The 15,822-nt window shown below is 40.0% G+C and overlaps 1 protein-coding gene across 1 annotated transcript in view; it reads left to right on the top strand.

The window, feature by feature from the left end:
- RSRC1 (arginine and serine rich coiled-coil 1) overlaps positions 1 to 15,771 on the top strand; it is a 393,771-nt gene extending 378,000 nt beyond the window's left edge. The window contains exons 8-10 of the mRNA XM_003416130.4: positions 6,939 to 7,045; positions 14,301 to 14,453; positions 15,104 to 15,771. Of these exons, the coding sequence (XP_003416178.2) occupies positions 6,939 to 7,045; positions 14,301 to 14,453; positions 15,104 to 15,196 (353 nt within the window). The 3' untranslated portion in view covers positions 15,197 to 15,771. The remainder of the gene's footprint in view (positions 1 to 6,938; positions 7,046 to 14,300; positions 14,454 to 15,103) is intronic.
- The last annotated feature ends 51 nt before the right edge of the window (positions 15,772 to 15,822 follow it).

The raw sequence follows: 15,822 nt of genomic DNA on the forward strand, positions 1-15,822 counted from the left end.
TTCACAGAAGCCACTCTAGTTTTTGGTAACAACGGTTGTTGCACAATAAAGAAAGAATAGCTCTAAAGTGATAATTTATTGATCAGGGTGTTTGTAGGCTTAAGTGAAAGAATGCTAGGTTTTCTAATAACTATGCTTTTTATTCATGTATAACAGTTTTGGGGATGTGACATGTATAGTTCTTTAGAAAGTTTTTTCAAATGTGAAAGATTCTGGAAATCTAGCTCTAGTTAATCCCAGAGAACAAATAAACACATATGTAGCATCTCCTCCACAGATAAAACTAGACTGCATCCTACTGAGTTAACATGCATTAAAACGCAGAGTAAGAACAACACCAGGAACACTTACTATTTCCAGAAGTGGATGGGAGGAGGGTGAAGAAAGGATTACTGCTTGGCAGGAGTGGGTGAAAAACTCACTTGACTGGGACTCAATGACTGGGTAAGAATCCAGGGATTGGATCCCACTCCACCAACAGCTGGCCATGTGACCTTGGCCAAGTTAGGTACCAGCCTGTTTGTCATCTCTAAAGTGAGAATCATAACAATACCTGTCTGGGTATTGGAGCCCTAGTGGCGCAGTGGTTAAGTGTTTGCCTGCTAACCAAAAGGCTGGCAGCTCTAATCTACCAGCTGCTCCTTGGAAGCCCTATGGGGCAGTTCTACTCTGTCCTGTAGGGTCGCTATGAGATGGAATCGACTCAACGGCAACGGGTTTTTTCTTTTTAATCTGCGTTTTATGATAGTTAAATGAGGTATTCTGCGTAAGGTGCTGATACAGAGTGTCATAAAGTAAGCCGTTGTCACTGCTGCCACCAGTACAGTTCCTCTGGCCCTTTAGCAGCCATCAGAGTGAAAGCTTAAGCCTCTCTGACCTTCCCCACCAGAAAGGCATCCCAAACACTGATGATCAGAACACAAGTTTCTGTGGACCTACAGACACTAACTAAAACGGGTTTGCTTTATTTAAAACATGATTTCTACCATGAAAATGGTGTTTTGGGTAGTTTGTGTTGTGGAACATCTGTGAGGAGCTGTTAGGGCCTCTCATCTTTTGCGTCGCTAGAGCCAAGCTAAGCCCTGTGTCAGCCAAGCACGGACCCCACTCAGCCGCAGCCTTCGGCGGGTGTCTGCTCGGTGGGCCTTTTGTGCCTCCTCAGAGGTGTGCACAGGCCTGCTCGCCACTGCTACCCTCCCTGCTTCCTCGTCCAGTCCTGCTGCCCTGCAGGTGTGACGCAGCAGCCGTGGGCCAGAACAGGACCTGGCTGAACTCAAAAAAGGTCTCCAGCTTTAAACTGTACTATCAGAAATTTAGAGGTTTATATACAACTTTTTTAGCCAATTTCCATGTCAAAATGGCAGGAAATTAGCACTTTAGTAGCGTTACTAACGATACCTGTCCTTTACTGAATGCGTCTTTGGCTTCCGTCCCTGTGCTGAGCTCTTTTCAGGTGTCACTTCCCAGGCTCGTGTGCTTGCTCCTTGACGTCATTCTTCTCTCTGCTGAAATGTCACCATCTCAGGGACTTCCTCCTGAAGTGAAATAGCCCCGTTCCTCGTTTCTAGCCTTCTACCTGGATTTATTTTCTTTGATATTATATTGTTTATTTTTTACCTTCCCCATAAGCTCCATGAGGAAAAAAACTGTCTTGTTTGTTGCTAAATTGCTGGTATGTGGAAGGAAGGGAGGGAGGAAGTCTCCCAGCCTGTGATGTTTAGGATATTATCCCCATGCCACAGATGAGAAACTGAGGCCATCCCAGATTAAACCGTTTGCCCCAAGGTCATACAGGTAGTATGTAGCCGTATGACCCTGACAGTCTGGACCCAGAGTTCTTAAAACTAGCTACTTAAAGACATTCAATTTTTTAAGTTACAAAAAAGCTTATGTAATTTGGCATCTCCCCCCATGAAATTTTTTTAATGATTACTTTAATGCCATGACTTTTTAGTTGCCCAGCAGATGGGTACTGACTGCCTACTGAGTAGCAGAGCTCATGACGCTAAGTCCTGGAGCTGACACAAAGCCAGATGGAGCTCCGCTTGTGGCAAGGTTAGCGTCAGTGCAAGGCCACGTGTGCTAAGAGCCAAGTGAGTCACGGAGGAGGCCCCGTTCTCTTGACTGCAAGGGAAGGCATCGCCCAAAGGTGGGCTTCAGCCACGTCCCTAGGTGACCGGAAGGATTCAGAACAGGTGAGAGTTGCTAACTGAGCCATTCTCTGTGGGTTTTCTTTTTTCGTTTAATAAAGCCTAACCTGATACCAAGTTCATGTGCACTTACTAGGAATTCTCTTCGTGGGTACAGTCACATTATTCCTAATCTGATATGGGTAGTGGTTTAATATCAGGCAAGTTCGTCTTGGGCCCCATCCAAGGGAGGTCGTTGTTATCAAGGGAGGTCGTTGTTAAGAGACATCGGGAGCCCGGATGTATGACTTGGTCCTGTAGCACAAGCTTCCAGAAGACTACTAGATAAGCTCCGTTGTACCCAACAAGCTTTCTCATCCTGCATGTCACTGTGGTCGCTTCTGGAAATCTGCACCCAAGGATCCGGGTCTTGTGAACAACCTTAAAATGTTGCTCTGAGATGGGTCCCTAATGTATTTTTTGCATGCTTTATAAAAGACACTTATTTAAAATGGTCTGTCCTGAAAGAGAAACATTTGGCTGTGTTTTGTTAAAATTTGTGTCCATGAGAAATTGTTTTAATAACTTGAGAATTCCAAGTAAGCTTTATGGGATGTTTTATGTGTTTACACATTTTATTGAACAGTCAACTTTACATGCAAGTTTTTGTGGTTGCGTTTTACTTTTTTCATTCTTATAAAGCACTTCAAAATGCTTTATACCTCAAGGGCTTTTGTTCTGTTTTGTTTTTTCAGTGCCTACAGTGGTTAGGTGCTTTGGCTGCTTAACCAAAAGGTCAGCAGTTCAAATCTACCAGGTACTCCTCAGAAACCCTGTGTGGTAGTTCTGCTTTGTCCTGAAGGTCACAGTGAGCCAGGATCAGCTCCACGGCAGTGGGTTTTGTATTGTACCACAGAAAGGAATTTCGTGGATGTTTCCATCTTGGCTACAATTTGAGTCAATTTAATCTGAAAATAAGATATTCCTTTGTATTATTCATGTATTAGTAGCAATACTATTCGTATATAAATATCATTTTTTCCTGGAAGAGAAAAGTAACGTAAGTAACTCAATAACTATGGGGCCAACTGACCCAAATTCTTTTTAACATAAAATGCATTTTAACTTTGGGGAAATTCATCAAATATTAATATTCAAAAGGAGTCCATTGAAGAGGAGATTTGTGTGTGTGTCTGAGAGCTCTTTCGCGAGGACTCAGGCTGACGGTTGTCCCGTGGTTACATCTTGTACAACAGTGCCATCTGCTGTTGTCAGCCGAACGTCACTGCCAGTCCAGAGGGGCTCGGTGGTTTCTGTTCGTAACCTACAAACCAGGTACATAGAGGTGAAAACTTTGTCTTGTCAAATGGAAGGCCTGTAGTGGGCCTTGTTGTCTTTGCTTACTGATCTTAAATGTGAGTGCCATATAGTAATGTTTTAAAAGAAAATTCTAAAGATGTTACATCATGGAAATTGATTGTTATTATCAAATATAACTTCAGATGGCAGAAGAACCTGATTTTTCTAAAATAATATTAACAGTAACTAATAAAATATTTCACTTTAATTTTTCACCATGAGGGGAACATAGTGATTTTCCATGCAGTGAGTTAATATTTGTTTTTTTTGTCTGTCGTGATTTAGCTTTCAGACTCCATTATTTTTCTATTTTGCTATGAAATATGTATCCTTTCTACTGACATCTGACAAACAACATATGAAAGTCATTTTATTTACCAGTAATGTGTTCATCAAAAAGCATCAAGTGCAATGGGTTATGCTTCCTGAATGTTTACCATGTTCACGTCTAAGAACCTTCTGTAATTGTGATTCTCCCTGTAACTGTCTTTACTTTTACCTCGGGGCTGATTACGTGCTGGGCACCAATGGAGAGTGTATGAACAACGACTGGCTTAAATTTGTATTTTTCCCAATCTTAAAATTGGTACAGGATTTGTAAATGACAAATTGGCATGCGTACTTTAAGAAACTGAACTTAAAACAATTTAAAATATATTCTTGATATGTTTTTACTCTGTTTCCAAAAATGACAGGGTTATTCTAAACACATATACTTGTATACATTGAGATTAAAATTGTGAATGTGTAGCAATTTAAGGCATTTTTAATGCCTGTTGTTTTCAGACAGCAGGGACCTAAGCTACTATAGGGCTGAAAATGTAAATCTCCTGTGAGTCTTTCAAATTTTAATTTAAATATCACTGTCTTACAACCAGTGAAATTGTTCCCACATTGAAGATAAAAGCTGTGTTGGTTTATTTCCTACAGTAAGTCAGGTAAAGTGGCATTCTCCCATCCACCTTACCACTTCAGTGATCCCGACGTGATTTTCAAAGAAGCACAAAGAAAATAATGTTTTACTTTTCTCTGACCTTTCTCTTTCCTCACTTTATAATTTACCCACTGCTACTTTGTCACACGTACTGACCCACTGGCCAGCTTCCGTGGTAACAGTTTTATTTGTATTAGGAGCTGGTCATATGTCCAGGTTTAAAGCTACAAACTCTGCAAGCCTTAGACATCAAGTACTGCTTCCAAGCTCACCTCTGACATTTAATTCTAACGATGCGCGTTGCAAATCCAAATGAGAGGCTGTTAGGGAAAAAAATCCAAGGGGCCAAACGGTCGATACATCTGAGACATGATCCTGAAGTCAGAAATGCTGTCTTTCGGTTGGGAGTTAGAGATTATGAGGTAATCCTAGAGAGACTAGTTAAAACTACGCAGACAAATGTTTCCATTTTGACAAAGAAATTAAAGTTGGATCCCGTGGAATGGTATCTGTGATGATTTTTCTTTGCTGTGTTAGTGCGGTTGTACGTGTAACTAATAAAACCCTGCCCACTGGTGTGGGATGTGTTAATGGTATTACCTGGCAAAGAGTCTTCTCTCATTTCACTGTTCAGTCAGTACATTGCATCATTTAAATCCAGAGATTTTATCCTAAAGTGTGGAGAACTACTGCTCTTCCAAGATACTTTGACAGTACTTGCTTTTCTGTAGGAAAATGTGTTCTTCCAAAGATGGAGCTTTGGGCTGTGGCATCTCTGTAACGACATTTAGCCTTTTTAGGAAACCGAAGTACTTCTATGCTCTCTCTCTCTATAACGTTTAACCTTTTCAGCTTAGATCTGCAAGGGTGTAAAAAATTACTTTGATGCCAATAACTCCACATTCTTCTCAAACTAGTTATTACAGTTATGTTTTAGAAAATAAATCCAGCTATTATCCAGAAGGTCTAAAATCCCAAAATTTTTACACAAAACCGGAAAAAAAAAAAAAAACCCAAACCCATTGCCGTCAAGTCAGTGCCTACTCGCAGTGACCCTGTAGGACAGCCCCACAGGGTTTCCAAGAAGTGACTGGTGGCTTCGACCTGCCGACCTTTTGATTAGCAGCTGAACTCTTAAGCACTGTGCCAATTTTTACACAGTTGGTCCTAATTCAACTATGTATTTACATCAGCTTAGAGCATTTTAAATATAAAATGACATATGCATGCAGCTATTTATTAAAACACTAATTGTAATAGCAAAAGACAGAAAGCAACTCAAAAATGACCATCAGTAGGGCATGGGGGGCAGGGGGGACGACAAAAACTATCTTAAAGCCATAAAATAGATTCCTGGTGCCACTATAAAATAGGATGAAAAGCCTTTCTACTGCTGTGGAGGAACAGTGAAAAGATACTGTTAAGTGGGAAAGTAGTGGGCCTAGGAGCACGTGGTAGGCTAATTCTGTATAAGAAAAAGGAGAATATGTATGCTTATGTTTTCAGAAATATACAATGGAAGGATAATCCAAAACCTAATAAAAGGATTATCAATGGACTGGGGGAGAAAGGAGGGAAAGAGTTTGGGATGGAAATGCAGACCTCTCTGAATGAAGTTTAAAGTTTTACTTAAAAAAAAAATACAGAAAACCAAACCCATTGACATTGAATTGATCCTGACTCTTGGTGACCCCATGTTTTACAGATTAGAACTGCTCCAAAGGGTTTTCTTGGCCGTAAGCTTTATGAATCAGTTCACCAGGCCTTTTCTTCTGCAGAGACTAAAAGATTTATCAGCGAAGTGCAATATGTGAACCTTGTTTCGATCCTGATTCAAATAAACCAACTATAAAAAAAAGACACTTTTTTAGACAAACAATGAAAATTAAATACGGACTGAATAAAATGATACTAAGGAATGATTGATGATCTCGTTGGGTATGAAAATGATATTGTAATTAAGTTTTTTTTTAAGTCCTTATCAGAGATGCATACTAAAATATTTAGGAGTGAGATGGTATGCTGTCTGGGATTTACTTTTAAATAGTCCAGGTCCACCCAAAAAAAAAAAAGGGGGGGGAAGGGAGCAGGGGAGGGATTGATTAAATAAGAATAATAGAAATTAATGATTATAGAAGCTGGATGATGGGTACAGGTGGGTTCCTTGTGCCTCTATTCTTTTTCTGTGTACTTCCATAATAAAAAGTTAGAAGTTTAAAGAAAAAAAAAACCTCCCTCCAGATTATCCCAGATAAGCTAGGATCATGACAGCAGTGCCTTCTTAGCAGTATTTTAGGTTTTAGATGAGCGTCTTTGTTTGTTGGAATGTTATAATTGTGGATCTCGTGGGGGAGGGAAGTTTCTTTGCTATAGCTTAACTGTAATGTCTTTTCTTTTCATCCAGTTAAATTTTACAAGTAGTAAAATTTTTTCCTAGAAAGAAGCACTTTGCTTAGGTGCAGTGTTGTTAACAAGCTTACCCCAAAATACACTGACATTTTACCTTCTTTTTTTAGACCAAGCCACCCTGGTAGAACAAGTAAAAAGAGTAAAAGAAATTGAAGCTATTGAAAGTGACTCTTTTGTTCAGCAGACATTCAGATCAAGTAAAGAAGTCAAAAAGGTAAGTTTTCATCCAGGCATTTTGAATAAGCCTTTGGATTCCAACTGAAGAGATGCTTTTTAATGGATTTTACTTAAATGCGAGTGCTCCTTCTCACGGATACGTAGGGCGAGAAAGTTCAGGCGTGCTAGAGAATGAGAACCCATTCAAGTTTAACTTGTGCAGAAATACACCATAAAGATAAGTGTATCTGATAACATTTTTATTTTAAAATTCACTGAAAAGACAAAGTGAGCCATCATCAACATGGCAATTCTATAAGGGTAATAATACATATTTCATGAGCATATACAGTTTTCTTTTCAAATGTACACATCTACTTTTTGAGCGGACATTGTTAGAAAAAAGTTAGAAAAGGACTTTAAAAATAAAACCATTACCCAAATAATAGCATGCATCTGCTGGTCACAGCCTTGAAAAACCAATGGGGCAGTCGTACCTTGCATGCTTTGGGTGGCCATGAGTCGGAATCAACTCGACGACAGCTAAGAACAAGAGCACTATGCGATTTTGCCCAGATGGGTATCACTTATTTAACTGTAGTAAAAGGAGCTTTAGTTGGCATTTCACTTACGTGGAGTATTTCACGTATTCCTTCACTCATTAACAGGACTGCTTTTAGGGATTTGTTTATGTTCCTTGAGTAGGAAAAGACATTTTACTATGAAATGTGTGTATTCTTTTAATAACATACATGTGATGAAGACTTGGTTATAGTTACCACTTGTTCAAAAAGATTCTACATTTGGTAATGTACAGAGTGGCTGCATAATATCCTGCTGATAAATGCATCATAATTCATTGATTTGTTCTTATGATTGGATATTTAAGTGGTCATAAGTTTGGAACTATTATACATGTCTTTGTAAATATCCATTATTATCATCTTGAGATAAACTCTTCAAGGTGGAGTGTTGGTTAAAGGTCAGCGTTGTTTATTTTAGTACATGCTGCCAAAGTCATCCTCCAAACACATCCTACAATTCAAACTCAACCCAGAAGTGCAGGGCGGCGGGGGGGGTCTGCCTCTCACCCTGGTCTACACTGAGTCCTATCAGACTTCTATGTTGACTGACCTGATAGGTGAAAATTGATCTGTCATTTCCATTAGCATTTCTTTTATTACGAGTGAGAGGAGTATTTTTTCAGTTACTGTGCACTTCTAAAAATAATGCCTTGAGGAGACATGAACTGAGGTTGTGCAGCGTTGGCACTCAGAGCTGGATAATCCGTGGTCCCTGCCTCCTCGTTTTCTTGGTTTCATTTGAAACTTTTGTGATTTGCCACTACAATTCCTGAAAACTGGAGCTGTGAAATTGACATAAATATGGTTGCCCACCGTCTTTAATTCTTAGTGTTGTGTATTGTGTGGCCTTCCACGTGACCCAGTGGAACTGTGATTTAATTAATACTTCCTTTCCTAGTACGTGTTTTCTGAAGTTCTCCTGACAGCCAACAGTTCCCTTAGATTCTCTTACGATAAACCAGTGTTTTCTTTCTATGGAGATACTTATTTCTCCATAGTTAATAACCTGGGGTTTTTTCTAAACAACTTTTTCCTGCGTGGTATTAGGTACTAATAAGTCTCTTTAAACTTATTTTTAATTCAGTGCCTCTCTTCTGTGCTATTAGTAGCTCTTCCGATAATTAGCGAGCAAATAAATTAATTAAAAGCCTGCTTGACCTTCCTGGGAAGAGCATGGACTTTGGACTCAAGAGCTAGCTGGATTCACATCTTACCCTACCCTTTCTACCATGGTTTATGGTCTTGAGCAAGCTCTCTCAACTTCTTTGGGCCTCAGTTTCCTAATTTGTAGAGTTAATAATACTTACCTTTTGGAGTTGCTGGGGATTAAATACATTGACTATCTAACATCTGGCATGGTTCCTGACCCAATAAATGTTTATTTTTAAATAATACACTGTAGCACCTGAATTGGCTTCCCCGGGTGGTGCAGATGGTTCACACTCACCCTGAGGCACCTTGAAAGACAGGGTTGGTGACCTGCTTCTCAAAGGTCACAGCCTTGAAAACCCTGTGGGACGGTTCTACTCTGCACACATGGGGTCGCCGTGAGTCCAGGTTGACTTGACGGCAGCTAACAGCAATGAAGAATCTAAATTATTTGATATTGCTGTGTAAATTCTGTAAGCTAAGCATAGTTCTTAAGGCTTCTCCTACTCTTGGCGTCGGTCTGTCTTAAGTGTAAACACCTTACACCATTTACATTACCCTGATCTGCCCCTTATTTCCCTACGTCTCTGTGCTCCTCGGTAAGACAGACGTCTTACTGGGAAACACAGAAATTCTTCACATATCTAGCTTCACCACAGAAGTCTTTTGAAATGTACTAATGTTTCCATATTTGGATCCCAGGATTAGTAATGTTTTTGCCACAGTACATCCCCTAGAATAGTTTTGAGAGATTATTTCTGTGTAGGCTCTAAGGTCATCGTAAGATAACTGACTAAATCCACAGAAAAACTCTTCTTGCCAAATTTATAACAAAACTCTGTGTAGTTGAGTGATTTCCAATGGGATGGTGTGGCCCTGGTGGCGCAGTGGTTAAGAGCTTAGCTTCTAACCAAAAGGTCAGCAGTTCAAATCCACCAGCCATTCCTTAGAAACCTTATGGGGGCAGTTCTGCCGTGCCCTATAGGGTCACTATGAGTCAGAATTGACTTGATGGCATCAAGTTTTGGTTTGAGGTATGGGATCATATAAAGGAATTTCACCTACACCTCTGATCAAAAGGATCACCATTATTAATCATTTTAATAATTTGTTTCTGTTTGCTTTCTTTAAGTTTGGCATAGATTTTTAGTGTCACGTCGAAATTTTCTCTCACCTTCAGCATAGCTTTCCTTGTCCCTCTAATTCATAGGCCACCAGTAAGGACTGAGGGGACAAAGACGGACGCAGGCCCCTGTAAGCACCCTTCACAAACTTATGTCCAGAAGATTCATCTTCTGTTGCGGCCATCTTTTAAACGAGGTTTCCATTAACAACATTTCACAGAAAAAATAAAATCAGTTCTGGAAAGCCCAGAACTGGCTAGCCCTCTCTCCTGGTTGGATACAAATGACAGAGAAGTAAAACCAACTTAGAAATATTATTAATCCAGCACTGTGAACTGAAGCTACTTAGAAATGTATTTAGTTAAAATATTTTGCAAACATTTTTATTTCTTTACTCTAAAATCAAAACCACATTACAGTAAATCTTGGGGGCTTAGCAATTGGGAGGCAGTGGTCATTAAAACATGAGATGTCGAGTCAAATCTGGACCCAAATTCTGATTCTGCCATTTATGAACCACGTGTCCTTTATAGGCTCATTAGTTCAGGGCTCTCCTGTCTTAAAATGGGGATAATACCCACGGAAAGGGCTTTCGTAAGGAAGGCCAAGATACCTTACACAGAACAGTCAGCAAAGTGCTGGCACGTAGCAGATACTCAAGAAACAAACGCTGTCACCACTGCTGCTGCACATACGGCTACGACTGCTGGGAGAACGGGCGCCGCGCTTGCCTGTGGCTCCTTCAGGAGGAATTCGGATCCAAGGATTCTCATTTCGGTTGGGTCAGAGATTGTTTTATATAATTTTTGTGCAGTCTGTAGACCCTGAAATTCTCCTCATTTGATGTTTGGTCGCCTGTTTAGTGACCAAATAGTTAAAAATTACTTCACACAGCTTTACACAGTAACTTACTGGTTTCATGTACTGATACCAGCTTTGGACCAGTTTATCCGTTTAGCCCTCTGGAAACACTAAGGAAATGTTGTAACGCAAGTTGGGTCCTACTCCTACTCTTTAAATGTTCAGGCAGCTTAACTAAAATAATAATGACTACCCTTAATACTAGATATTTAACGTATATAATTTCTTATCTAATATCCCAGTAACCCTTATTTATAGATAAAGAAACGGAAGCTCAGCAGATTTTATAACCCGTGCCCAAACTGCTTATAATAACAACATCCACATCCAAACCAAATTTCTCTAACTCCAGAGCCCATGTTTTTCCTGTTAATCAAACACCTCTCATGGTTGTAAACTCCGTGCACATTCCCTGCTGAAGTTTAAAAAAAGCACACATCGAAAGATAGGAAATGGCACCCACAAGGGACATACTACAATATCTCAGAAGACGGCACTTACCTTGGTGAACGTCCAGAGTCTTAGCTATCCAGAACTGGACTTTATCAGTTACTGCACTTCAGGATGATCCAAAGAGAGCGATGGACTAACCGTGAGTAAATTCACACTTGAATGTAATCTGGAACAAGGGACGACTTACCGATATAGAAAATGATACCCCTTTCCAGCTTCTAAATATCTGTGTCTACTCTCTAACATGGGGACTCAGGATACCCAGTACACTGAATTATTTATGAAGCGATGACCTAGGAAACAGGAGTAAATTATCTTGAGGACATTTCACCCAGATCCTGGGGAGACCTGATAGGTTACCTCTGATCCATAAAAAAGATTAACTGTCTTGGGGATCAAATTACCCACGACCTCAGTTTCAGCATCTTTCTCTCCTGGACAGTGTTATACATTTTGGTATAAGGTTTATATCTCTGAGAAAGACTTCTGTGCTAGGCACCCCTTCAGCTGGTATACCCAGTCTTTGTCTGTGTTAATTCCACTAACTAAGCTGGGAGCTGTTACCAGTGACATGTTAGACATTGTGTCTCCTGCGACACATATCGATTAAACTCGTTCAGCTTTCTATAATCATATTTCTTCTTTCTGAGTAAATAGAGAATGTGATGGCCCCTGCTGTACCATCAGCCCCAGGAGCCAAATGCAGCTTATTTTCAAACTGCTTCCCCAAATCAGCTTAGTATCAATTATTCAACCCTGAAATTACTGTATCTGGCAGATACCCACCTGTGTTCAAAAGGGAAGTAAGTAACCCCATCTGGTGTGGCCATTTGTTCTTTTACTTGAAAAAAAATTTTTTTTTTTTTACTTGAAGCACATCCTAAAACTGACTTTTCTAGACTGAACCACCAGGTGGCAGTGCTGCTCAGGGCCAGATGTTTGACAGTGGCCATGTTGAGGTTTTGTTTTATAGTCAAGGTAAAATTTTTCTTACAGTTTTCCTCACTTGAATAAAGAAGCAGCTGATGGCCTTCCTCACAAAGTCTTTAGTTACCTATTGTCAAATGACTTCCATGCTGTGTGATCCTTACTTCTGAGACCTTCCTCTTATATTTGGGTACCAAAAACCAAACCAAATCTCATTGCCGTGGAGCTGATTCCAGTTCGGGGCAATCACATGCGTTACACAGTAGAACTGCTCCATAGGGTTTTATTGGCTGTAATTTTTACAGAAGCAGATAGCCAGGCCTGCCTTCCACAGCACCACTGGATGGTTTGAACCATCAACTTTTAGGTTAGTGGTCAAATACAAGCCATTTGCATCACCCAGGAACCTCATATTTAGAGCTCACGTACTTTGGACGTGTTGTCAGGAGGGAGCAGTCCCTGGAAAAGGACTTCATTGTTGGTAAAGTAGAGGGTCAACGAAAAAGAGGAAGACCCTCGGCGAAATGGACTGACACTGTGGCTACAACAATGCGCTCAAACGTAGCAACGGTTGTGAAAATGGCGCAGGATCGGGCAGCGTTTTGTTCTGTTGTACACACGGTCACCATGAGTTGGAACCGACTTGACGACACCTGACAACTCCTCCAGAAAAAAATTTTATAATGTGCTCGTAGGTCAGAACAGAATGAGATTCCTAGATTTTAATTACAGGATGTCATTTCTGCCCCCTGAACATGTGGGATCCACATCTTTGGCAACCTAGAATAACAGCACTCCGCATTTTTTCAAGGCAGTTCACAGGGACAGCCAGCCTCCTGGCTAAGTCCTATCAAAGCCAGGCTGAGATATGCAGAATGACCTGCTCTGTCATTCTCTGCAAGGCAGCATAAATCCAAACCAAACCCGTTGCTATCGAGTTGATTCTGGCCTACAGCGGCCCTATAGGACGGAGTAGATCTGCCCCATAGAGTTTCCAAGAAGCAGCTGATGGATTCAAACTGCTGACCTTTTGGTTAGCGGCCAGGCTTTTAACCACTGCATCACCAGGGCTCCAAAAACCATGTTGTGAGCCTCACTGGATTAGCACGGTGAGCGCTCAGTAAACGTGGCAAGAATTGAATGTCTGAACTTTACAAGATGGCACAAAAATCCTATTTTTATTTTTTGCCAAAGATATATGTTTTTTTCAACTTCTATATTTTTTAAATTTCTTAAGTAGCCTTAAAAGATAACCCTTGAGTCTACCAATTGATGAGTGGATAATTAAAATGTGGAATGTTGATACAATGGAATATTACTCAGCCACGAAAAGGAATGAAGTACTGATGGAAGCTGCAACATCGGTGAACCTTGAAAAAACATTATGCTCGGTGAAAGAAGCGAGTCACGAAAGACCACGTATTGTATGAATCCGTTTATATGAACTGCCTAGGACAGGCAGATCCGCGGTGACGGAGAGTAGATTAGTGGCTGCCTAGGGATGGAGGGCTGGGGAAAACAGGAGTGACTGCCGGGGAAGTCTGGAGGGGAAGGTGAGAACGTGCTGAAATTGACTGTGCTGCTGGTTGCCCTGCTCTGTGAAATGCTAAGACCACTGAATTCTACACCTTAAATGGATGAATTACGTGGTATGTGAACTGTATATTAATAAAGCCGTTTTTAAAAAATAGCCTCTGAATTTGCTTTTGCTACCTAAAGAGAGCAAACTAAATGCTGGAGATTTGTTGCAAGCTTTTCTTTGAGTGATAGAGTTTAGATATAACCCACTGCCATTGAGTCAATTCCAACTCATAGCGACCCTATAGGACAGAGTAGAACTGCCCCCGTAGAGTTTCCAAGGAGCGCCTGGCTGATTTCAACTGCTGACTTTTCGGTTAGCAGCCATAGCTCTTAACCACTACACCATGATGGGTTTCTGAATTTAGATATATGAAGCTAATATTTCAAAAATACTGACTCGTAAGCATTGATTTCTTAAGAAAAATATGCCAATTATAAGAGATGATAAACATTTCGCAACCTTTTTTGTGGATTGTGTTTAGGGGTAACTGTTCCTCATTCAGAAACCCGGGATGTTTTTGAGATGGGTATCATCTCAAAGGAAACTAAACTGAGCAATTATTATTCAAAATCAGAAATTCTTTTGAAGTGAAATTCTAACTGCATGTTGTGTTCCCGTTAATGACATCTTCAGTCAGTGGAACCCAGTGAAGTGAAGCAAGCGCCTGCAGCACCAGGACCAGCATCGGTAGCTGCCGATCCGCCCAGTGTTGAAAAAGAAATAGACCCCAGCAACATCCCTACTGCCATCAAGTACCAAGACGACAACTCTCTGGCCCATCCGAACGTAAGACCCTTTAAACCTTCAGCATGTCGCCTGAAATCTGGTTGATGGAAATTAATCTGAACTGTTGTCCTTTGGAGCTGGCACAAGAATGGTGAAGGAAGTAGATTCATGTGTTCCTATTTGCTAAAGTGAGAGAGCTGACCTGACCCCCAGCCCTTAGAGTGGTCACGTGTATTTGGGTCCCGTATACCCCAACTCATTTTGCCTGACTTCTACAAGTATTCTTTCTTATGGTTAAGAGAAATAGGCAAAGACAAGAGTTTTTTTAAATCAGGCAGTAAAAGATTTCATTCTGGCCTAGCTCTAGGTTGTTGACTGACCAGGAGCATGTCACCAACATCCTGTTTTGTTTGTCACCTGTGAGATGGTGTTTCCACTCTGTCTCTAGGAATAGTTACAGGAAACAACGTTGACAAGTCGGAGGTGCAGTGTTGTTAGCCAGTGGTGTTGATGTTAGTCCTTTGACCCCAGGAGCTTCTGAACATTGTTAATTCTGAATAGATGGACTTCAGTTAAGAAGTCGACAAGAGTTAACAGCGTCCAAACTTTGTCCTGAAATAGGTATTCTCTAAAGATATTTGTATCGTATGAGGTCAAATCTAAGTTATTGGCAGGCAATAACATTTTCTTTTTTCTTTTTCTTGTTTCAGTTATTTATTGAGAAAGCAGAGGCTGAGGAAAAATGGTTCAAGAGATTAATTGCTCTCCGGCAAGAAAGGCTAATGGGTAGTCCTGTGGCCTGAGTAATACGCATATGTTTGAGATGACTGCAACATTAGAAAGTTTAAATCCCCGTATTAACTTTTTGCTCTTAAAAAGAATTTAGCTGATTATATAAAAGGGTAATCTCATTTCATTCTTTTCCCATTTGGGTAAAGAAAAAAATTTTTTTTTTTCTTTTGGTAGGCTTGACTATTTGTTGCTTTGAAGTCAAGCAAACATTGTGAATTTTAAAACTAGTATAAAGTTTAAGATGCGTGAAAATGTTATACTGTTAAAGCTAATCATAAAATATCTGTGTTGATATTAAAGATGTAATGCAGTGTTTCTGAGTAAAATTTGAAAAAAGTCAAGTTTTCCTTTAAAGAATTTTGATTAGTCATGCATATATAAGAATCAAACAATATCCTGTAAATACGAGATTTCATTTACCTTGTATTATAAAACCATTTTTAAGCCTGTATTTCACCTTTTTACAAATTTTAGGCATAATTTAAAAGAAACACTAATCTAAGAATGAGCATGTTAAACTTAAAAGGCTAATACATTTATTTTAAACATTTCTTGAAAATTAAATAAATTGGTGATTTTGCTTAGAGATCAGCGTCTCCTACGCCGTTTCTTCTTGTTAGAAGATCTCAGTTTATCT

This window comes from Loxodonta africana, chromosome 23 (assembly GCF_030014295.1).
Source record: "Loxodonta africana isolate mLoxAfr1 chromosome 23, mLoxAfr1.hap2, whole genome shotgun sequence".
Taxonomy (NCBI): domain Eukaryota; kingdom Metazoa; phylum Chordata; class Mammalia; order Proboscidea; family Elephantidae; genus Loxodonta; species Loxodonta africana.